This window comes from Crotalus tigris, unplaced genomic scaffold (genome assembly GCF_016545835.1).
Source record: "Crotalus tigris isolate CLP2741 ecotype Arizona unplaced genomic scaffold, ASM1654583v1 scf7180000019563.1149672, whole genome shotgun sequence".
NCBI lineage: Eukaryota > Metazoa > Chordata > Lepidosauria > Squamata > Viperidae > Crotalus > Crotalus tigris.
In genome coordinates, this window is record NW_024097595.1 from 820,522 (window position 1) to 845,439 (window position 24,918).

General features: G+C 33.4%; 1 protein-coding gene and 1 non-coding gene across 5 annotated transcripts in view; one reads left to right on the plus strand and one right to left on the minus strand.

Moving 5' to 3' along the window:
- Positions 1–357: 357 nt before the first annotated feature.
- Positions 358–24,918, minus strand: part of PSIP1 (PC4 and SFRS1 interacting protein 1) — a 29,547-nt gene continuing 4,986 nt past the window's right edge. For 3 of the 4 annotated variants that reach the window (XM_039363676.1, XM_039363675.1, XM_039363677.1), the window contains exons 4-17: positions 24,066–24,204; positions 22,478–22,600; positions 14,249–14,350; positions 13,599–13,661; positions 10,830–10,932; positions 9,721–9,796; positions 8,111–8,339; positions 7,198–7,313; positions 4,801–4,856; positions 3,989–4,059; positions 3,498–3,599; positions 3,066–3,285; positions 1,663–1,774; positions 358–1,112 (exon numbers count right to left, since the gene is read on the minus strand). In XM_039363676.1, coding sequence (XP_039219610.1) covers positions 1,052–1,112; positions 1,663–1,774; positions 3,066–3,285; positions 3,498–3,599; positions 3,989–4,059; positions 4,801–4,856; positions 7,198–7,313; positions 8,111–8,339; positions 9,721–9,796; positions 10,830–10,932; positions 13,599–13,661; positions 14,249–14,350; positions 22,478–22,600; positions 24,066–24,204 — 1,573 coding nt within the window. In that variant the 3' untranslated portion in view covers positions 358–1,051. The remainder of the gene's footprint in view (positions 1,113–1,662; positions 1,775–3,065; positions 3,286–3,497; positions 3,600–3,988; positions 4,060–4,800; positions 4,857–7,197; positions 7,314–8,110; positions 8,340–9,720; positions 9,797–10,829; positions 10,933–13,598; positions 13,662–14,248; positions 14,351–22,477; positions 22,601–24,065; positions 24,205–24,918) is intronic. The other variant, XM_039363678.1, reaches the window with a different exon arrangement.
- LOC120317258 lies at positions 5,507–5,611 on the plus strand. Its single transcript, XR_005559177.1, has one exon. It is a non-coding gene; the product is annotated as a U6 spliceosomal RNA (small nuclear RNA).

Here is a 24,918-nt window from a genome sequence, read left to right on the forward strand (position 1 = left end):
AAACACCTGCCTACAGAGACATGGGGACTGAAATCTCCATATTTGCCATGAAGGAAAATATATGATCTTAGTCACTATAATTTGGCCTTTTGCTATAACTTTGTAACCTGGTAAGGAGCAACAAGGATCAAAATGGAGTAGATTGTGAGACATGGTTGCCTAGTTTCGTTGGCTCATTGATGAAGAACTCTGTTTACTTTAGGTTGTACAGTTTTACCTGCCTTAAACACTACAGCGAGACCCAATTTCTTAGAAGAAGTTTTAGGAGCAATATTCTAAATTAGGGTTAGGGCATATATCTTTGCTATAGCAATAGTTGGTCACTAAGACTGCAATCAACTGAGATATTGCCAGTTAAAATGTATAGGTTTTTTTCTGCATAACTTTAATTAAAAAATGGTTTCAAGACAATATGTTGTGATCAATGTGCATCAATGCCAACTTTGATACATAAGCATCTTTAGTACAGTATCAAGAATACAGAAAGCAGGAAATCAAACATATTAAATTGGCACAATTACCTCCAAAGAACAAAACTAGCTTTTTTTTTAATAAATCAAATGAATATACTTATATATATAACATCTCCAATGCTACAAAATTCGCTCAGCTTCTTACAAAACACAGTAATCTGACACTTTGGCAAACAACAACTCTGAAAACTATACACAGAAAAAACAGATAGATTTATACAAGTGGAGCATTTTGGCAATTTAAAAGAAAAGTTATTTTTCTTATCATTAATCAAAAGATAAACATACAGTAGTCAGTAAAGTTACTATAGAACTAATCCTGAAACATATAAACACTTTTCAATTTCTAAAATAATATGGTCTTTTCATCTGAACTGTATTGATTGTTAATACTGGGCCAAATGCTCCCAGATTGTTTAAATACTTTAAAACAAATGTTAAAGGTAGACTCTCCATAACCCTCACAAATTGTACACATTAAAATATGCTTATAAAATTATTTAAAAGTTTCAGCATTCTCAAGCTGCCAACCCTTAAGTCCTCTTTAATATGTACTTTACAAAAAAATTATGCTGCATTTATTCATTTTCAGAGGTTGGACTCTTCGTCTTTTCTTGTTCTCTTCCATCACTGGACGTCCTATAGAAGAAACACAGAACCAATTATGGAAAACTTCACTTTGAATAACTTTGCAGACAAAAAGCCATTTTGTATGTTTCTAAAATGTGCTATATATAACTTGGTTTGTTTATAAAAGTGTATCTGATCTATAAAATATAGATACAAATAAAACTGTACAAATAATGTTTCATTTCTGCTGTTAAGAGATAAGCAAGAAGTTATATAAAACAGAAGAAAATATTAAGATTATAGTAGGACAAACAAAATTATGACTTCTGGATTTTGTCTTCCCTTGCCTTGTATGAAACATATTAATTTTCAGAGATAAAGTGGGAAAAGAGTGGAATCAAGATTCAAAATGCACATTTCACTAGAGTATTGCCTAGTTGGTCATATCTTCCAATCCAAAGTACTATCACAATCAGCAGCTTTCTAACTCATCCACTTTCTAAAAACACTTTCTTGTTCATGAGTTGATTATGATACTTTATAACTGCCTGAAGTTAAATATGTGCTGAAGTAGCACATATTTTCATTATTTTTTTAGAACAGAAAATCTACTACTTACTTTTTCTTATTGCCAGAATCTAGCTTCTCTTTTTTTTCATCTGCGGTATCTCCATTTTGTTGTGACTGGTTTGTATCTTGACTCTCAGAAGCACCATTCATTACCTTTGTGCCTTTAATGTTTTTTAAAAGAAAGCTTTATCAGCATGTTAAATAACAGCTTGTTATACAACATCTATGCAAATAGGATTATTTTCAACCTTGATTTATCATTGTTCCACTGTAAAAGGGGGGGGGAAGCATATTTTTTTTTTCAATTTCAGATACATTTTATAAGTAATGTCTAAAATCTGTGGAGCAAAATGGAGGGTAATACATCTAACTTTGTAGTAAAGCTTGAGATGTTGTGCTGACTTGCAGGAAGAATCAGAATAAATCCCTATACAGTTTTTCTAGTTTGAGCTGAATGATATTGAGCACAAAGTTGGACCCAATTTAATTATGTCCCAACTTGTTATTTATTGTATTATTTATAGTAATATACTCTAACATGCCTGCTATTCCCCTACAGGTAGTTCTTGACTTATTATATTCATTTAACAAAAGTATAATGTTACCATAGCCTCAAAGTTATAACTGTTGCATGACCCTGTGGTTATGTGATCACAATTTTGGCACTTGCAACCAGCTTGCATTTTACAATGGTTGCAGTACCTTGTCTACGTGATTGTGATTTGTGACCTTCCTGATGCATTCCAGCAAGAAAAAGATAATTTAGGAAACCATATTTGTTTAATGACTGGAGATTTGCTTAATGACTACAGTAAAAATGGGCATAAAGGCAAGTCACATCATGATTTGCTTAATGACTGCATCATTTAATAACCAAATTTCCAATCCAATTATGATTATAAGTTTAGGGCTGCATGTATTTTTGTGTCATTGTGTTAGATGGGGAGGGGACAATGCCCCTTTTTATGACCTGTGGACTTCAACCCCCAGAATTCCAGAGCCGGCAATGCTGGCTCAGGAATTCTGAAACTTGAAATCCACAAGTCATAAAGGGACCATCATTCCCCACCTCTGTGTTAGATTATTCCTGAGAACCTTCCAGTCTTACATTCTATAATTCCATGGATAGAATGAGGGAAAGTTCTGAGTAATCAGTCTTGACCCTTTCTGTAGCTATGGCTTTGTGAACTGGGTATACAAGAATAGTTTGCTGATTCCAAAATCTGATTTGCAAAGTGTACGTGTGTGTACATTTCACTATGAAATGTTCTTTTAACATTCAAATGCTTTACGTCTCCCCCAAAATTTAATGAGGTAAGAGTGCTTACATTCTGATCTTCAGTATAAATGTAGTGTTACATTTAATTCAGAGCTCTCAAATTGACATATAAAAGATTGTATGTATCACAGTTGGGGCAGTGAACATATACATTTTTAGTGAACTGCACAGACCTGTTTGTTCTTTGTCTTTTTCAGATTTTTTGTTTGTTCCTTTCTTCCACTGTTCTTTGGTTTTGTTTGCTTCTTCATGCTGTTTTTGCTCAGCTAGTGACTTATTTAGTACTTGTGAAAGAACGGAATCACCTTCCCCAACAAGAAACATAGTCTTGAATTTGTTATAGAGCATAGTGGATTTTTCCATTATAATCTGGCTAACCTTAAACTTTCGTATCTAAAACGATATTTGGGGGAGGGGAAAGAATGCATTTATAAATGAGAGTACAACACGTAGCTGTTCAAAGCCATGCTTTCTGAAAATAGTTCGTTATGGATAAACCAATGGACCAACCATTGTACTAAATTCTTATTTTAATGCATGAAAAAATTAAGATTTTAATCAAAATTCATTAAAGGTTATTATTTTTAATTAGCTACTGATCTTACTTTTTTGAGTGTGGAAATCATTTCTGCATGCTTCTGAGCTTGTTGCATTGTTACTTGAAGTGATGCAAGTTCATCCAAAGCCTCAATGCATCTGTTCACATCCTATTATAACAAGATCCGAAGGCTTCATTTCTTAGGGGGAAAAAACTCACTATTGCTTCCTATCAGTTAGGTAAAACATAATTAAATGTGTGCATGGGTTTAATCTAATTTTATAGGAGAAACAGTTAAATGATTTATTATTCACTGAAGTTTTCAAATATAATTCTATTTTGCTGTTATTTTAATACTTGTAAAGTGCCTCAAGTCTGTGAGTAGTAGTAATAGATTGCATAAATAAATAAGCCAGCTGCTCTAAAATGGAACAGAAATCATCGTATGAAAAAGGTGGAACAAATTATATACTAACTAAATAGCTTTGTGATAAAATTTGCAAAATTTGTTTTTTAAAACTCATTACAAAATATTTGGAGTCTATACAACATACATACAAGATGGTCAATCTGGAGTGAATTCTTTATTTCTGCATGTATCTTTTGAAGCCGAGAATCCATTGATGTCTCTAAATGTTAAAACAAAATAAGGTTATTAAAAGATAAGTGTTTTGAACATTTTAAAGTAAATGCCAGAATGTATTTCAAAAGGGATGAACCAATAAAATTATTTGAACTATACTCAAAGTAATTTTGTTAAAATTTAAGCATATGGTTGAAGCATAGGGAATGCTATTCGTTCTTTTATAGGGAAAATAAAACTTTTAATAAAATCGATTGTTCAAAGCAACACTACTTATGTTGTCTACATATAGAAGAAAGAATAATAAGTAGATAACCAAGGCTATATTAGAGGCTGCCCAAGAGTATAATAATAAAGAGCCTGCAATGTTATTTTATATCTCACTTTTTCTTTGGGATCTAAGGCAGAATACATATCATTCTCTTCTTGTAATATTTTATTACAGCAAGAACTGGGGGAAGTAGGTTCAGCCGAGAGGTGCTAATTACCTGAAGGTGGACTGGTCCCTAGCTCTTTGAAAGCTCAGTCTACAAAGCACAGCAAACATGGCACAACATTATACAATAGACATACAGCAAATCTTGACGACTGTTCCAGTTTTCATGCTATAAAGCAATTTTTTCCTACTAGTCAGGCAGAAATTAAGAAATGGAAATGGCATTTACACATTCAGGATGAAAAAAAAGTAGCAAAATGCCTATATGATTTCATTCAAAAGGTTAGTATTGTTTACATTACCAAGTACAAAAACATTTTAAGAATTGGAAAATAACCTTTGACCACTGACCTCGTTTTTTCTCTATCTTCTTATTTTCTGGCTTCTTGCCTTCTTCTCTATTCTGCCTATCCAAAATATTCAATTTAAATTAGACTACATATCCAAAGAACAAAATTTATTTATTTATTTATTTATTTATTTATTTATGAGACTTATATACCGCTTTAAGTGCAAGCACTCTCTAAGCGGTGTACACCAGTAAGCAATGTATATATATATTTACATTGCCCCCAACAATCTGGGTCCTCATTTTACCTACCCCGGAAGGATGGAAGGCTGAGTCAACCTTGAGCCGGTGAGATTTGAACCGCTGACCTGCTGAACACAATCAGCTAAAGTGGCCTGCAGTACTGCACTCTTAACTGCTGCGCCACCATGAGTACAATGTCATGCTAACCATTACAGAGTAAATAATTAACTTGAATAATGACTGATTTTTGTTTCAGAAAGAATGTAAGACACGACATACATCAAATTGGGCAGTTTCATATGATTTTGTATAAAACTTGAAGCATTACATTGAGTTGCAAATGGCTATTGTATTTTTGCCTTTCTCAGTCCAACCCGCTCAGTGTTATTGTAGGTAAAAACAGGAAAGGGAGCACTACAAACAACATCTTGCACTCCTAAATGAAAAGGCACTGTACAAATCTAATAAAAACGTTGTTTCTCCAGTGCTGCCACTATCTCAGTAAATGTTTCTAACATTATTCTTGTGCTTGCTTCGGCAGCACATATACTAAAATTGGAACGATACAGAGAAGATTAGCATGGCCCCTGCGCAAGGAACACGCTAGAATGAGAAAAGGTTATGAAATTTAAAGAGCTAATTGATAATTTGTATTTATATTCCATGATTATTTGTATGAACTTGTTCTTATTTCTTCTTAAAAAATCTTTAAAAATATGGTAAACTAATTTGTTATTTACATGATTATATGGAGAGTTGTTTAATAATAGAGTAATTATTAGATTTAATATGTAAACCCGGACTGGTAGACTTGCTGAAGCAATGTTATTTTGTGGGATTAATCCCACTTTTGTGTTACCCCTTTCCCCTGGTCTAACCTTTTTGTATGTTTCCCGTTGTCTTATCCTTTTTGACCCTATCCCTTTATTACCTTTATAAAACTCAATAAAAATATTTATATCTATATTTAAAAAAATGTTGTTTCTCCAGTGCTGCCACTATCTCAGTAAATGTTTCTAACATTATCTCAGGATGAGATAATTAATGTAGTATAATAAATGATTTCATAAAGTAGATCAGAACTGCAGGATATGAAGCCCTTGCCTGCACACAGCCTTTGAAATCTTTGTGTTGTATCCAGAAATCTCCCAAAATTATTACTAATTTGAAATTTTTATGTGACAGAAGGGAGAATTATCAAATACTGAAAAGTTGATCAAATAATTATTTAAAATGATAATTAAATCAAGTTTTTAACAATATTAAATCCTAAAATTGGGACTAGGCTAGTGCTTCCTGATAATAATTTAGGTTACCCATCACTCTTATCACAGAATAAATTCTACATTTTTGTCACCTGAGTCTCAGTTTTGAAATGGATATGAAACAAATAAAAACATTTCGTAAGACCAGTTTGAAAAGGGTCATGAACAAGAATTCAGTAATAGGGATGATTTTTTGAAATTAAACAATAAACAGGAAGACTGCAAAAATGCTCAATAATTGCTTCTATAGTTTGGTAACGATATTTTGAAAATTCATTAATGAAAAATAATTCTTTTGGAGATTTTGTATGATCCTATGATAAAATAAACAAAAGGCTTATTTCACGTTCCCATTGTTTCCTATTATGGAATACCAAGAGGAATGGAAAACCTTATTTACTTCAAAACAAAATGTTAGAACATTTTGGATGCTGTTGCAACTCTCTAGTAACTAGTCTCATTTGGCTTTCTGGTTTGACTGCAGTGTTCTTTTATCAGTTTCATAAGGAAAAATTGAGATTTGCCTACTGATGTTTTATGTAAATCTTAGGTAAAATCAATTAGCTGTTCTTCATTTTCTTCTGGTATGGCAGAATGGTTAAGATGGAACCAGGGAGAATCCTGTGCAAAACCATTTTCAACTGGGTAACTTTGAGTTAATCTTTCTCTCTCAGTCCAATATATCTCACAGAATTGTGGCCAGATTCTAGAGAAGATTTTGTTATATTATATTTCTTGAGAAAGACAGATAAATAAAAGAAAAAGTTACAAAGCTAACTAATAAAACATTGGATTATACAGTACATGGTTCTTGTTGAATTAATGAACTGCTCCTATAGCCTTGGAATTAAATACTCCTTGCAAAACCATAATCAGAAAAACTTGTGAAAATAAGGTCATTAATCATATAACCATTCAATGTCTATAAATCTAAATGCCTGCAATACTCACAATTCTTCTTCCATTTGTTCTTCCTGTTTACGTTTCCTTTCTGCTATTTCACGTTCATGCTGGCCTTTTATAACGTTTCTTCTATGAGACCCTTGAACATTTCTTCCTTTTTTCTTCTTTTTCATTTTAATTTAAACAGGAATGAAAGATTTTAGTTGTTGAAACAACTGTCTATTCTAATTTTACGTCAGGTAACAATTTTACATCCTGAAAAAAAATTCCATCATTTTTAAGAAAAATGACATGTAATCCACTTTCCATTGCACTTCTCCACTGCATTTTTAAAATTTTATAACCCCTATGAAACCCTGTTGTATTTGAAACTGAATTATACTTTCAACAAAATGAAAAGAGAACAACTGAGCCACAACTACAGAAATATTTCATGGTAATTTAGCTTTCATAGTGCTACTAGATGAAAGACAAGTTATAGCTGATATTAGAATGAGAAGCATCTTAAGAAAAGGCAGAATAAAAATGTAATATAAATGTGATAATAATTATATCAATCTTTATATTTTTAATTGAACATGAAGCTAAACACTCCTATTAACACAGGATCCAATACCTCTAATAATATCATCTTACTGTAGGAGATTAATAGGAAGAGCCTGAGGGCAAGATCAAAGGCATCATCAGTCTGTAGTTCCTAAGCCCCCCCCCCCCGAAAGAGACCTAAGTCCAGCCCCACCTCCTGAAGTCCACTGACTCTTATCTGCCGCCAATTTGCCTTTACTGTTCGTAGATCCGATTCTTATATAGGCTGCATAGAATAATTCTCAGTGCTTCTGAACTCTAGCCTGGCTCCTGGTTTCTTGTGCCTGACATTATTTAATAAACAAAGCTCAATTGCTATGCAATATATAAAGGATTTTTTTCTGTATCTGAAATTAAAGAAATAAAATTTATATACTTTATTCCCTTCTTGTTCTTCCCCATCGTCTTCGGTATCAGAGGCAGATGCTGATCCCACTTTAGTAGTATTTTTCCTTTTCATGTCAGTGTCTTTTTTATTTTCCTTTTTGTCTGGGTCTTTTCTAATTTTGTCTTCCTCCTTTTGACCCTCGTCATCTCTTCTCTGCTGTTTTTTGGATGGTTTCTCTTCAACATTCTTTCTCTTACCCTTATCTTCCTCATGAATACTAAAATATATCAAAACAAAACAAATATGAGCTTTATTTTCAAATTTAAAAATTGCATTAAAGATTAAAAACAAATATCCCTTTAGTTCTGAATGTGCTAAAAAGTACTATCTTTTGATATAAAAACATTTACTTAAAATAAAGTTGATATCAAACATTGAAGAGATAGTGAAATCTGGCAGTTCAATAAACAAACAACTGAATGGAGAATCCAAGTGCTTGAAGTCATGTTCTTCAAAATTTCAGGATGATATATACTGCATACACTTTACTTTAGGTATTCTAGACTAGCTTGTTTAATGAAAACTATTGTACTTGTTTAAGACAATGATTCAGTTTATCTGTAGAATTTAAAGAGATTCTCTTTGTGATTGCACTTATGATTCTGGACCTTCTGGAATGAGTTTTCAAATTCTCTGCTCTAAGAATCTATTTGAAAGAGATGAAACCCTTGAAATCAGCCATTCACAAAGTAGAAGGAACAGATACTTATCAGAAAAAATAACTACCCACGTTTTATGAGGGGAACATCTATTTTAACAGGAAAAGAGAATCCTTACTGATACAACCATCTTTTAATCCGAGTCCTACAATGCACCTTCAAAACATTATCCCAGCATTTATTTGTTATCATCTATAGGTGTAAGAAGATTTTGATGCCTACCTGGACTAATAAGTGATAGGTCTAGAACCTAAATAAGAAAAATGCTCATGTCATAGTCCCCTTCTTTTGACTCATTTCTTTCAGGACTACTATAATAGCATTTTAAAGAAATGTATGCTTTCAGATTTTTCTGTGGTAAAATAACATCTTTATTCTTGTTCCACTGTTCCATTTGGGATTTTATTTTACCATGGTAATTTAAGAATTTTTGCACTATTTTTAAGTTGGCTATTTAATTATGACATAGTCAAAAGCAGATCCACATAAATATGGCAAAACTCAAATCTAGATACAAATAAGTACATGAGTAACCCCAGGGAGACTATGGCACGCTGGCTTTAGATTTTTCAAGGATCTACGAAATAAATCTGTAATACCAGCATTTGGAATCAGTCAAATATGAAAGCAGTGGTTTGAATTCCTAACCAACAAAGCTTGTCCAGAATGCTTTCATGTTACTAAAAGTTACTGAGAAGTCTAAAAGAATGCTTAAGGTCACAATCTATATGTAAATTTCATGGGATTATTTCTCTACATGTTAGAAGGAAATAGTGGATAACAATGAATTATACATCTTTTGTAACAATATGCATTTCAGCCTCATTAAAACAGTTAAATCTAGATCCACTGCATAGAATTCTATAAAATATCTACAATTAAACATGGTATATAGTATTCCTGTCTCTACAGAACAGCAACATTTAAAAATAAACGTACCTGTCACTTTCTGGAGGACAGTGTGGTTTTATCAATTTGGGTCTCCCTCTTGGTTTTGGAACTTTCATTTCAGTAGCTAGTGTCATTTAAAAATAATTTAATTAAAAAGATGGAATTTAACCATTCATAAGTTAATAAAGTTTATTGCATTAGTATCTCATAAACATAATTTTATTTAAAATGCAATTTCTTCATTAGAATAATTCCTATTAGAAGACAATTTTTCAAATGTATTTTAAACCAAGATGTTCAAAAAACAAAGCAAACTAATAATGACTTAAAGGTAGACCAAACTGTTGTTACTCTTCTTGTATCACATAAACATAACTATTAATACATGGATAGGTAAAATTGTCAGACTTCATACTAGATATGAAAATAAATTTTGACTCTTCATGGATTCAACCCTTTATTCAGTAGTTTGCTTGCAACAGAAGCTTTGCAGACATTACAGTTATATAAGGTGTTTTACTGAAGACAAGTGATATATATATAAAATATCTGACTCTTACAATGTCAAGCTACATGTACATTTTCTTCAAGTTTTAAATTCTAGGCTTTTTTTCTCCTGCCTATCTGAGTCAACACATTTTCTACTTTTTGTTTCCTGTCAGAGATCTCAGCTCAATATTTATGTAATAAACAGATTACGGATTCTCACCCACAGCTTTAGCTCTTGCAGGAATCTAGTGAAATAAAAATACAGTATAGTTTTATGAACTAAGGAAGACATGTCAAACCCGCAGCCCACAGGCTGCAGATGGCCCTGGATACCTAGCAATGCGGCCCCACAAGACCTCTCCCAAATAAGGGAAGTTTGTTATTTATATACATTAATTGTATTGTATATTTTATATGTGGCCCAAGACAATTCCTCTTCCTTCAATGCAGTCCACTTAATTTAATTCAATTTAATTTTAAAAATCCAATATGAAAAAGTCTTGTGATTTTTTTTCAATCACAAAATTATTTGCTTTGCAAATAAATTCACAAATGTTTATTATCAAGCAATACTAAGGAACAGACTATAATGCCTAGCAGAATCCATGTATCAAAATTTCTGTTGCCTCCCTTCCCTTTTAAGAATGCTTTACGTGTTATTAACTTACCAGCTGGCCTTCCTCTTTTAGGGCTAGCTTTTGGAGCTGTAATTGTTGCTGTTGCTCCTGTTACCATCGCTGCTGCTTCTTCCACTTCTGCCTGTTTTTCAGCCTGTATTAAAATAATTTATTTACATAAACCTGACCATATTATACTACTGGTTCCAAATGGAAAACTATTTAACTAATTACTATTTAACTAACTTGTATTTCTTTTGAACTTTGGAAAATGCTAACAAAATAAATAAAATGCTAATGAAAGGTAAAATCCACTAGGGAGGGCTTTTCCAAACATGACAATAGAAATAAAATGATAATGGAAGCGGTAGGTTCATCACTCACTTCAGAGGACAGACATTTCATAAAAGACCAAGAAAAAACAGAATACAATTTTGTCTCTGCATTTACATCCAAAAGAAGGCAGTTTTGAGCAGCACAGATTGGGAATGAACACAACAGGGGAGCAGACAGATCACTAAAGATATGGTAACAGACTATTTGGCTAAGCTCTTCAAGATTCCAGACCATAATGAAATTCATTCTAGAATTCTGAAGAAATGGTAGAAGAGATGTCAGATATCTTTAAAGAGTTAAGAACTGCAGAAATGCCAGAGAACTGAGAAGAGCAAATGGGGTCCCTTCTTTCAAGAAAGGAAAAGACAATTCCAGTAATTCTAAGAAAGATATTAGAGCAAGTAATAAAATACCACTTGGAAACACACTGAAGACAATGTTAGAATTTTAAAAGCCAAAACGATTTTGTCAAAAATAATCCTAAGACATCTTGTTTCCTTCTTTCAGAAGTTAAATACACTAGTGGACAAAGAGAATGCTGCAGATACAATGTACTTGACTTTAAAAAAAAAAACTTTTGACAGTTCCATGTGACAATCTGACTTACATGCTGTTAAAGTGCTGTTTTGATGGCATTAAAAAAGACAAGTCCACAATGGGCTGGTTAATCCCATTCAGAAAGGCAACATTACAGTTAATATATTGAGTTGGAGAGAAGTAGTCTGTGATCAGATTTAGGATCAGTATTATTCGAACTGTCCATTAATGAACTGGATGATGGGCTCTTTATCAAATCTAGGGAAAACACAAAATTGGGAGATCTAATATCCAGGATGAGATGCAGTCTAATCTGGACAAGTTGGAAGACTAGACTGAGAGGAACTAGATGATCTTTAACTGGAAGGATATAAAGTAATTCATTTGGGGGGGGGAATATAGGACACATAGAAGATGGGAAATTCATGGCTTGGAAATACATTATCTAAAAGGAGTTGGATCTGGACATTGACAACATATAAACAGGAATCGGGGATAATTGCCAGAGGACTAACAGAATTCAGGGCTGCATTAAAAACAGCACTATACCAAAGACACTGGAAGTCATTATATTTCTCTATCTGCACTATACTTAGTATGATTCTAGGCATCCATTTCCGAAAGGATAGTGAAATGTTTGAGCGGCAATAAAACTTATACAGACTTGTATCTAGGCCCTCTGAAGGCAGTCTGAAGGAACTTGGGAAGACTTAGGTAAGAAATGATAGCTGCATTCAAGTACATAAAGGGAAGATTATAGTCACGGAAATAATCCTTAATTTATAGCAATTGGGCTTAGACTTTTGGTAGTAAGGCCAGGTGGTCATTAAGTGAATCACGGTGGTTAAGTGAATCCTGCAGTCATTAAGTAAATCCAGCATATTCAATGGGCGGTTTTTTTGCCATTTTTTTTCCTGCCAGAAAATGGCAAAAAATGTTGCAAATCATAGCCAAATGAACCATGGGATGCTGCAACTGGTTGTAAATGCAAACTTGTTGCTAAATGACCAAAATATAGTCATGTGATAGGGAAAATATTTTATGATGGTCAGAAGTGCTTCACATGCCGTAAAGCACCCTTTCCGCAGCTGTTCTAACTTCATATGGACTAGTTAAGCAATGGGCTATTAAGCAAGGACTACCTTCAGGCCTAGAAATAATGGTTCTAAGCTACAGCTAACCTAGATTTTATTTACATATTACATTTCTGATGGTTGAGTACAAGAATGGGATACGGAAGTTGCTGGTTCTCCATCTACGGGAAGTCTTAAGAGGAATCTAGACAATTACTTTTCATAAATGGTTTAAATGGTTTCATTAAACACTGCAGAGGTAAGGACTGGATATTTGGTGTGGACATTTCTAACTCCACAATTCTGTGATTCCAACATGAGAACTGGTTGATTTAATTAAATAAATTGCCAATCCTAATACTTATGTATACTTACGAATGTCACTGAGCTCAATCTTACTTTTTTCTGTCCTACAGCAGATACATCATTGGTTTAAATGAGGTGGCAGCAGGGGAGCAGAAAAGCAGAAATTTCTACCCACTGGGAGACTACCAAATTTTTGGGTGTGAGTAGAAATAGAATGGAAGGTTTCCAGTGCTTATTAATATGAGATAGAGATTAATTTCCCAATTTTATCTTTTGCTTCTCCAATCTGTTTATATGTTTTGAAGGAGGTGAAAAGAAAGGTTGGCTCTCCCCTTATTAGCAGATGTCTTTGCTAGTTTAAAGATCCGTGCATATTTAAAACCATTTTTTCAGGCAAACTAACCTTTCATGTTCCTTGTGGAAAAATATATTTACTGGATCTGACAAGAGCAATTTTATAAATGCCTTAGAGTCTAGCAAAATATTCTGAAACAGTATTCTTTAAACTATATTTTGTTTGAAATAAAATGGACATCGTAATATATGTGTATAAATTTGTAAGTATTACCTTTCTTTTTCTCCCCCTTCTAGCAACTTTAGGGACTGACATATCACTTGTTTTACTCATATCCTAAGGATAAGAACATTATTAAAATCATTCTGAATTGCCGAACTTTGAGTTCTTAATAGTCAAACCATCATTTTAATATAAAGCAAAAATTGCAGTCAAATTTATGTAAAAATCTATACCAAAACAGTTTATTAGTTTAAATCAATTTGCAGTACTATTTTTGACAAATGGTACATATTCTGATTATTAATAGCCTCTACTTGATTCTAATATTCCTCCCAAAATAATACTTAGAATTCAATGAACTGGCAAAGTACTTAAAGTACTTGAGGATATTTAAGCAAGGTTTGACACTGAGAACTTTCAGAAGCACTTTGTAGGTCATATTGTGCTAATTACCACTGTTAACCAATTTAGTATTAAGAAAACTTAAGCTACATCTGCTCCAAAATAATTTTTGACCAAGCCTCAATGTATCCTTTTCTGATCAAATCTATCAATTAATATGACATGTCATTTGGTGATTTTTTTTTTGAGAAATACCAAAGCTGAAAGTATGAGTGAATGAAAACTCCCAATTTTTTATATTGTGTGCGTTAGGGTGCAATAAAAATGCAGAATAATTCAAATGCTTTACGCCAACATACTTCACTGCTAGGTTTTTCTGGAGAATCATCGTCTTTTAAAGTTTCTAGCTCTTTTTCTTCAACTTCAGTTTCAGAAGTTTCATTGTCCTGTTTACCTGATCCCTGAAAGCAAGATAACAAAATATTTGTTTATGTACATGGTCACAATAGTTTTTATTCATATAGTCTATTAATCAGTTTTAAATTTCTGAAGGGATAAATAAACATCATCAAATATATTGTACATATTTTTCGTATTTAAAAACCTGATTTTTATATTTACTTGGAGCAGGCAAAGGTAAAATATTTTTTCTTGAATATCCTCATCTGAGCTTGTTTGTTCTGCAAATAGGCTATTGTTGCTATCAGAGAGTGCATCACAGATGCTTGACATATGGTAAATGGAACTTGAGAAATTATGTATAATATCTGATTAATGTTTAAAGACACTGAGCCTGGATCTCCATTCTGGTACTCACTAGGCAATAGGTTAATTGAAACCAACAAGCCCTATTTTCTCTCATTTTATCAAGTGGCTTGTAAAAGCTGCTGAGAGTTATCATTTATTAAACTCAATAATTCCTACATATAGAATTACTTCTTTGTTGAGTATGATTGCCCTAGTCTGAAAACAAAATTGAGCTTTTTTGATTCTTGGAACCAATGATGCACATCCTTAGATTTACTCAACTATTATTTTGAGATTTAAATTGATTATATAATAATCATAGCAATTAACCTGAGTTGCACAAATATTTAACAAGAGTTTGGTTTAATTCATATATTGAATCACTATGAGGTTTGTTTAGTTTTAGTTTGGCACATTGTATGGCTTGCTAAACTATAGTCAATTGAATTTTATTCCATTAAAGCAATTTATACTCAGGCTACCTGCAATTTGTTCAATAAATTATAGCTAAACTAAGGTCTAGGGCAAAGTACAAAGCCTTTTTTTCTATACGAAACTGAAATAAACTTTACTAACCCCCAGATCCATAGTCAGATGATATAATTATTAATAACCAAATATAATAAATATACACAAAACACTGCAACCATATTTTTGATATTTCAAGGGAAAATATTACCAAGGGAATATGTATAAGACAGTATGCACCCCTGCTCTAAACTAATTTTTGATTTTTAAATTATTCTAATTGTTGTACATATCAAGGCAAAGTTGACTCTTCTCTTGGAGCTTGATTATAGAATGACTCCCTCAATGAAGCACTAGGAGCAACAGCATCAAGAGTACATTCTTTGTATTATCATCAAGGGTTTTTTTGGGGTATTTTCTACCTCTTTTCATTCTTATATTGCTTATTAAATTTTGGTTAATTATGCTTATTATATACAAAGCATAATTTTATATAATATGTATTTCTCATTGGAACCAAAATAGTCTATTTCCTTTCTCCACGTACCAATATTAGATGATTTTTTTTGAAACTACAAATTGCTCATAGTACTCTGAAAAGGGAGTAGAAAAGAGAACAAAGACTTTCCTGCAAGATACTGACCTCGTTTGTACATAAATTAAATCACTATTTTGAATTAACTACAGTGAGTTTGCATAAGCTAAGGTAAAATGAAACAAGCAATATTAAAATGTGAATTTTAGCTTGTACCTTTGATTTTAACTATTGCTGTTTTTAAATAACAAGATATCATTTCCCATATTGTACCAATATAGTCATTGCTTCAAACTGCAACATTCAGCCCCAGCTTTCCCATAGCTGCAGCAGATGTTACAAGGTTGCAGCAGATGTTACAGGAAATGCTGGAGACAAGTTGAAATGAACCTCCTGCTACTGCCACAGCAGGTGCAGAGCTTTTAAAAGTTTCACAGATTAAAAAGCTATGGAAGAAAGCGACAAGCAAATCCTTTAATTACAGCATGCTTAGTCCCACATTTCCTGTAACAATGCCCCACTCAGAAAACAGGCAGTTCACTTTTTTTCTTTCTAATACAATTTACAACTATCAGTTTTTCTTCCTTCCCTTGCTTAGGGTTTCTCTTTTTTAACCAGTTCCAAATAAGCTATTGAAATCCTTTGAATAATCATGCCAACGCTTCAGGCAAACACAGAAAACTAACCCAAGTTTTGGAAAAAATAGATTCATGCAATTGCAGAAAAAAAAAAACCCTGCTGTTTGCAAGCTGCGGTTGAATTTCAACTGACTGTAACAAAAAAAGAGGTACATTGAAAAGAGGATAGAGAAAAGGTTACTCCTGTTTAAAAATATACTCCTATACACTGTATATATAGCTAACAGATTCAGTGAAACAGTGCTTAAGTGACACATCACATAATCTGAAATTAATACTTCACTTTAATAACTTCATTTAAGGATTCTTACACCACAGTGAGCATAACATATGTATTACTTTTGTGCAAAACATGATATAAAATGTGCTTTCTAGATTATGGTTCAGTGTTTGTACTCCCAAAATATATATTATGCATGCACAAAAAATAAAAATTAAGAAATCTAAATCCTCACTCAGAAGCTGCTACTAGTCCCTACCAGCCGACCTGTTTTTTTTTTTTTTTGATTGATTTTAATGTAATGGAGTTAAGGGGTTTTTTTAATTTTTTTTTTTAGGATTTATGTATAGTTGATTGATGCTTATTTAATTTTTATGTTTTTTCTTCTGCTGTTTTTAGCTCTGTATTCAGCTCTGGGAAGGGGGGAAGGGTTAAGGGGGGGTGGAGGGAGGGTGGTGGGGAGGGATTTTATTGTAAAAACTTTATAAAAATTTCAATAAAAAAAACCTGTTATTTTATTAACCTTTTCTTGAGGTTCAATTACCAGAACGGTACAAAACATTGCACCTACAGTTATGTTGTACATTTATATTACCATATTGACATTTTCATTTTCCTACAATGATTTCTAGTGTGGAATTTGTCCCCCCCCCCAACTCTTCTTTTTACATGTGTGCATAGGGTAGTCATTTTCACTCAATTATTAACAAAGATATTTTTCTTTAGCAGTCACTGCCACTTAAATTGGGACTGTTGTGATAAGGGACATAAAACTGATGGGATTTGATCATGAGATCCTTACAAAAGGGGTGATACACAGTAAATAATTAAAGAGAAATGTTCTAGTTTTCATTGTAACAAAAGCTTCATCTCTTCAATATTTGTTTGCATAAAAAGGGGACTTCTACTGTTTAGTTTTAAGCCTGCAGGCAATATTTCACAAATCACAGGACTGATACAGGCACTTCCCTGTAAGGAATATAAAGAGGGATTCAAACACAATGTTTATGTAATCCACAGTAAGCAAAAGTTCCACTTTGTAAAAGCAACAATATTGCTTGTGTATAAAGATAGGGCTAATTTAAGAAAAAGCAAATTAAGCTATTCACAAATCAACAGTTTTATCTTGTTGTTCTGTACCACAAATACTTTTCATTTTTTTCTCTCTAGTCAGCTATAGACCAAGATGCTGACATTTATTTGAAAATAAATCTTATTGAATTCAATTAAAGTTAATTATCTGGTAAAATGGAAACTCTGAAATCCTGATTTTTTTTCTTTCATTACTTTCCCACTTCTATTCCTTTACTCAATTTTAGCCTTCTTGTCCAACATTTTCATAATTTTTCCCTCTACTATATTTCCCTCTGCTGTCTTCAGTCCATTTCTCATTTGGAAAACCCCATTTGGAATTTTATTTGTCTTCATTCTAATTTGATTAGCCACTGATGAGAATGCTGAGAGCTCAATTAGACCTATTAAACTGCATTGTGCAGTTGTAATTAAACAGTTGTATCTATTTAACTATATTTAGTCAACCATATTTTTATGTTCTTGTAAGTTACAATTTTTGATATGCCGTCCAACATATACTTAACTCAGATCTTGTTTTGGCATGTCTTCTCTATTCTTGTTCACAACAGCATCTGACCCACAAGCCTAGGAATCATTTGACAGAGCTGAGCAAGTTCTGAAGATTTTCCTTGTTCACTAAAGAAAATCCCCTTTTAGTTTGTTTTTAATTCTAGAGAGTGTAAAACAGTAATATAGTCTAAGATCAAAGAATATACCTCAGCTGCCCCTTGAAGGAGTTCAAGATTTAGTGGACATCCTTTACAAGGATTGGAAATGCAACCTTTTGAAACTGTATAGCTGTGTCGGAGCCCAATTTGTTACTTTCCTCAGGTTCAGTACTACCCCATCTCTTTGTTTGTAAGGAAGGACAAGATGTAAGAGGAATCCAAGGAAGATTGTGGAAAGAACACAAATATTGCAAAAGTCACGGGCTGGCGGTTTTTTGACCAGCCAACTGTCAAAAGAGAGCTACCATGCAGCTGGTAGGGGAAATCAGGGAACAAGCAGAGAGAACAATGTAAATAACATTGTGCTATACTCATAAGAAGAACATTGTTTTCTGCTAGAAATGTTAAACTGAACTATGCACTTGGACAAAACAATTCCTACTTCTTCCTATCATGGTTTCCCTACCCTAATCTGAGAAATATATTTCTGACTCTGACATAGTGAGAGCTAGGGGCATTTGGGAAGTTCCCCCAGGTCTAGATTGAATCAAACTATAAAGCTTCATATAGGGCAATGGTCCATAAACTCAGGTGGTGGAAGGATTGGTTATCTATCATAGTACTTCTGTAGATATGGAGAGTTGAGTGGTAGAAGGAGAAAAGGAGAAAAAATTGCACTAAGAGGTACTTTTATCAATTCTTCTCAAATCCCTGTTAACAAGCTTTTAGTGCTATAAACCGGTTGTAAAGATCCTCCAATCTATGTAAGAAATACATTTTAGGGTTTAATTCCTTTTGATGTGCATATTATTTCTTGTCTTTTTTTTTTAATTGCCTCAGGTTCCATTATAAATTCCTTCCTTTACAGACAGACTCGACTGCAGGCTATAAATCTATTAAGCCATAAGATGACCTATTAACACTTCTAAACTTAACGGTTTACTTAGTATGAATTTTCAGTATCTGGCTGCACTTGTATACAGCTATCTTGTATTAGAAACGTTCTTTTTATCACCCTTAAAACACCTTCATTGTATGCTTATTTGATTGTTCCTTGGTAACTACAATTGGGTCTTGGCTTTCCTCCTTTATTTAACACCTATTTTTAATGCATTTGCAAATCAAGGCTTAGAAGGAGTTTCTCTTTCATCAGTTCTAGAACTCTGGCAAAGGAAATTGTACCTCAATCTGCAACAGTTGGCAGCATAATCTATTGAAAATGGGTCCTGTTTCAATAGGAAACTCTCCTGAAAGTTTTAGGCAGCCTTACCCAGAACAGATAATAGACTTGACAGGGAACATGAGGGACTAGTTTGATTTACATCTTCTCACTTTCCCTGGCCAAGATGTAGGTCTTTCCTTTCATTTTCCTTTTAGAATAAGTGGTTATGAAACATTTATACATTTCACTTATTTGGATATTCAAGCCACATTTCTAGTTGATGGTAGCAACTAAGAAAACCATGGTGTCAATGAAATTCTGAACTTAGGAGCATTACTGCTTTGTGCCTTTAGACTGTTTCTCATCCATATTTATTGGCTGGCTAGTAACCTGTGACTTGATAACTGTCTCATTCTCTATGGGTATTTTAGACTTTGATGCTATTTTCGATCGGTCTACGTGAATCTATGACATACGTTGCCATATGAAAGCTGTAATTAATTATAAATGTACCCTCTACATTTCAATATTCTGTAATTCTATTTTATTATCTCTTTGGAGTGAGAGCAAATGAAAAAGGAAATAAGCTGAAACCTCCAGTCCTTTTATAAAAGAAGCATTATTTTTTTCTGTCGTTTCACTTTTACAGTGTTATGGTGCTTTAATGTATTATCCATTTCTACAGTGAATCTGTTGTTTCTCCCAAGGAAGAAGAGATAAAAATCAGTTTCCAAGTTTTAATGATTGCATTGACATGTTTGTATTATGTATGTACTGCCCTTTTTAAATTCAAGGGTTTTTTTTCTTTAAGAACATGAGCATTTCTTCCTCTACTTTGGGGCAACCATTTGGTTGTTCTATTATATATAATTGAACTTAATCCTGAGTAGTTCTGCAAGTTACCACGCTCACCAGTGGACATGATGAAGATTATAGTGATTCTGATGGGCTTTCCACATATGTGCAAGGAAGGAGGCAGCTCTAATTTTTCCACTAAAAAAGAAAAAAGTACTTTGCATATTCACTGAAGCAATCTTTTCAGAAATGCCACTGCATGCATGCACATACACATATATGTTCTGGAAAATGTCATGGATGTTGTAACAGCTTTACTGTTGATTGCACTATATCATAAAACATTACAAATGGAAAAGCAAAGCTGAAAGCAGTAGAGCTGTATAAGGCTTCAAATAAAAATTGTATGCTTCAGAATGTGTAAGTATAAAAAACAGCACCTGTCTGTAACTCATTAAAGTCGCCATGTCTCTTTTTTTAAACTATAGAGCTATTGCAGGGTGATGGCTGCAGCCACAAGACTGTTAATAATCACCTCTTTCAAGCGGAGTTTAAAATGCTGCCAGCCCTATTAGGCATAAGAACAGTTCTTTCAAAGGCGAGCTTTCTGCTCCAATAGATTTCCCATAATCTTACCAGAGAGGCAGCACTCCATTGCCTTTTCTTTTGCTCTCTTTGTACTGGATAAAACTTCAATTTCTGAAGTTCAACCTCTTAAGACTGCTGGCTTGGCCAATAACAAAGTGATGCTACCATTGATGGGAACTAGAATATACCTTCTCCCTTAACCTTATAGAAAATAAGTTGAATAAATAAAGTTGCACCATTGGAAATTGGCAATGTGAACTAGAGATACTCTAGAACAGAGTTTCTCAACCTTTCCAGGTTGGCGGCCCCGGAGGGAGGGAAGAGGGGATGATTTTGTGGGAGGATGCGTGCACAAGCACCTATTGCTCATGCGAGTGAGGCTAAGAGCACCCATGACACTTGTGTGAATGAGACCCTGAATGCCGACACTCATGTGAGAGAGGCTGTGCATGCATGTGCGTGCCCCAGCCAGCCAGTCATGTGGCCTGGTTGTGAATAGGCCATGGACAGATAGTGGGGACCCCTGCTCTAGAAGCTATAAAATAGGCACAGAAAATAGGCATATGCAGACCATTTATCTGAAGTTACACATCATAGTTATTGCTGAGAATTGCCTCTTCCCCTATAGGAAGCAGAGATTTTCTGGAAAATAAGAAATAAATACAGTATATGGCTGTATATGGTTAAAGCTAGATGTTTGATGTAGTTTGTAAGAAGTGGGAATAATCCATAGAGTTGTTCAATTTCAGAAAATCCAGCAGGAAATCATGGAGCCTATTAAGAAATTAGACAGTGCTAGACAGCCCACATGACAAATATTCAAAGTAACTCCTGATCAAATAGCATCTTGAGTTGTATCTCTCTCCAAAGCTCCAAGGGTGAAAGAGCACTAGATTCTCATCAAGAAAGCTCTTCCAGCTTTTCAATGTCAGGCTGAACGCCTGAGTAATATGGTTTCTTCACCATAGAGGAAATCAACACTGCCATCATTAATCTGAAATATGGTAAAGCACCAGGTATTGATGGCATTCATCCAGAATTCCTGATAAGCTCTGGGAGGCACAAGGAATTGGATTGGCAAATTCCTTTCAGACATAGTTTCTAATGGCTGCCTCCCAAAAAAAGCTAAAGTAAAATCACTTCAAAAACAAGACATGAGTAAAAATTGCTATTTAATTAAATGAATAAAATATAGTTTATATAAATTATGAAGGAACAACATCATCATCTGGAATACTTTTGCATCCAAATTGCTTTATAAACTTTCCTCCAAATTAGCTTTTCCCTCATTTACAAAATCATTTTAAAAGACTAACAGAAATATTAAAAGAAATTATTATATATAATCTGAGGGACAGCTAAGCCCTTTAATTCCAAGTTTATTATTTTCAATGTACTGGAGATACTGAAAAAAATAATTTATAATACAATTTTAAACATTTACCACTATGTTTGGGGTTCTGCTTTTAAAGAACAAAAAAATAATTTCCACTCTTTATTATATTAAGAATGAGTACAAAGGTACTGTATATTGCTAACATGTCATCCAATTGATTAAAGTAGCTTCTTCTTACTATCAGAGTTTTTGTAAAACTTTTAAACTAATTATTTATCATACTATGAATAACAATCTTTTTTTTGCAATGTAGACTATCCTAGAAAGCAGCTCCTTAAAACTGTTATAAGCACTTACTTTAATAAGAGCTGTTAATTTTCTTCGCTTGGGACCCATTTTTTGTTCATTTTCTTCTGTAGTGTCTATGCTTTCTTCTTCATCTGTTTCTTTAACAACTGTAGTGTTAACCGGTGGCTGAGACTGAAAAAAATGCCAATATGTAAGTACTTAAGCAATAGATACAAGAAAAAAAGTGTAACAATATTTTCCATTCCAGTCACTTAGATACCAAAGTGTAGTCATTTCATTGTTCACTGTGTTGAGCTGCCCCATGTTCATGCTTAACATCCTCAGCTCTTGGTAGCATGTTGAGTACCATCTGATATAAGGTCTCCATCATCTGACACTATCAGTCATTATATACTGTCCGTACAGTTTTCTTAGTAAAATTAAATGTGATTTTTCAATTATTTTCTCCATACAGGTGAAATTATGCCTTAAAAGTAGTCAATAAAATGATCAATTGCCTTCAGAATCTTCCTTATACCATTTTTTTACCAACACCAATAGGGAATATGATTATTAAGTCTTGGATGACTCAGCGGGAACCCTACATTCTTGATGGTGGTTAAGGTGCTGGTTTAGAAATCAGGAAACTTGTCAGCTGGGGACTTTTGGCCAGTCACTCTCTCTCAGCCCAACCTAACTTCCGAGGTGGTTGTTGTAGGGAAAATAGGAAGGAGGAGTTATTATGAATGTTTGCTACTTTGCGTTACTTATAAAGTTACAAAAGCAGGATAAAAAAAATCTAATAAATAAACAGACAATACACTTGCTTCTCTTCACTCATCCTTATTAGGGACAACTTACTATGATGAAGATGGTATAAGAGGACCTATGGGGCACACCATACACATAACATCTCATTACAATATTTAAATAGGAAGTAACACTGAACTAAGTTTAATCAATACTAAATGAATTAATTACCCTGGATGGCATTTTAAGAATTGCTCTCTGAAAATAATTAAATTGTTATTTTTTAAAACTGTTGCATCAGAAAAAAACCTAATATTTTCAGGCTTGCAGGATAAATATTAAGTTCAATGAAACATACAATTCAATAATTTTTATTGACTCGATCACTCTTTCTATGTGCTACTTTGGTTTCTAAATTATTTCCACAATGTAAAATGTTTCTAAAATCTTTTGTATGCTCCTGAAAATGAGAGACATACATATACTATTTATATCCCTCAATTATTTTGTCAGAGAATAGAGAAAAGAAGGCTTTTATTCTAAAACCTTCAGAAGAACTGCAAAGGGCAGAACATTCATTCTCTCACGAATAAGCAGAAACGTTCAAAATCTGGGAACAAATATCTATGACTGTGTGAGATGTCAATCATTGCAAATAGCATAAGTGCTGGAAGTCCTTTCTAGCTACTGCTTTCTATTGTTACTTCGAATGGGTAGCTCTTGTGATGGGTAGCTTTTGTGATCTACTCTGGTAAGCTTGGTCTATTCAATTACAATGATGTTTTGAGATTTACTTTTTCTATAATCTAGCCAATAATCTGAATTGTAGCATTATAAAAAGATAGAAATTCCAAAAAAATCTTGAGATAAAACTTATTAATAGAAATCAAAATATAAGATAACTTACCGGCTGACTGGAAAATTTAACTTTGGGATTGTTCTCAATTTCCCACAATCCTTCATTAAAGCCCTTTCTTTTATTTAGTTTGCCATATTTTTCTTTATTTTCAGCATAGGGAAATATATCCTTTGGTCCCAAAAATGCACTACAAAGAAAATAATGGGGGGAAAATTCTGCTTTACAGTGTAAGTTTTATTCTTTACAAAAATTGTTTGCAATATTTTTAAATGCTAGGATTTTACACAATTTTGGACAGGAATAAGTACTTGATAAATACAGTATACTATGTGACTTCTTACTAAATAAGGAGCCATGTGAAGTGACTAATATTTACGCCTATGTAATGTAAAACTGGAAAGGAACAAACAAGATATTAAAGTTTACATTTGATAACAATTAATCCAATAACATTCTGCTAGCTCAGCAATATTGTTGCTATGAGAACCAAAAAGAGACTTTTTGAGACTCTAGAAAGAGTACAGAGAAGAGCAACAAAGATGATTAGGGGACTGGAGGCTAAAACATATAAGGAACGGTTGCTGGAATTGGGTATGTTTAGTTTAACGAAGAGAAGGACGAGAGGGGACATGATAGCAGTGTTCCAATATCTCAGGGGCTGCCACAAAGAACAGGGAGACAAGCTAATTCTCCAAAGCACCTGAAGGCAAGACAAGAAGCAACGAATGGAAACTAATCAAGGAGAGAAGCAACCTAGAACTAAGGAGAAACTTCCTGACAGTTAGAACAATTAACTATGAAACAACCTGGCTCCAGAAGTGGTGAATGCTCCAATACTGGAAGTTTTTAAGAAGAGATTGGACAGCCATTTGTCCGAAATGGTATAGGGTTTCCTGCCTGA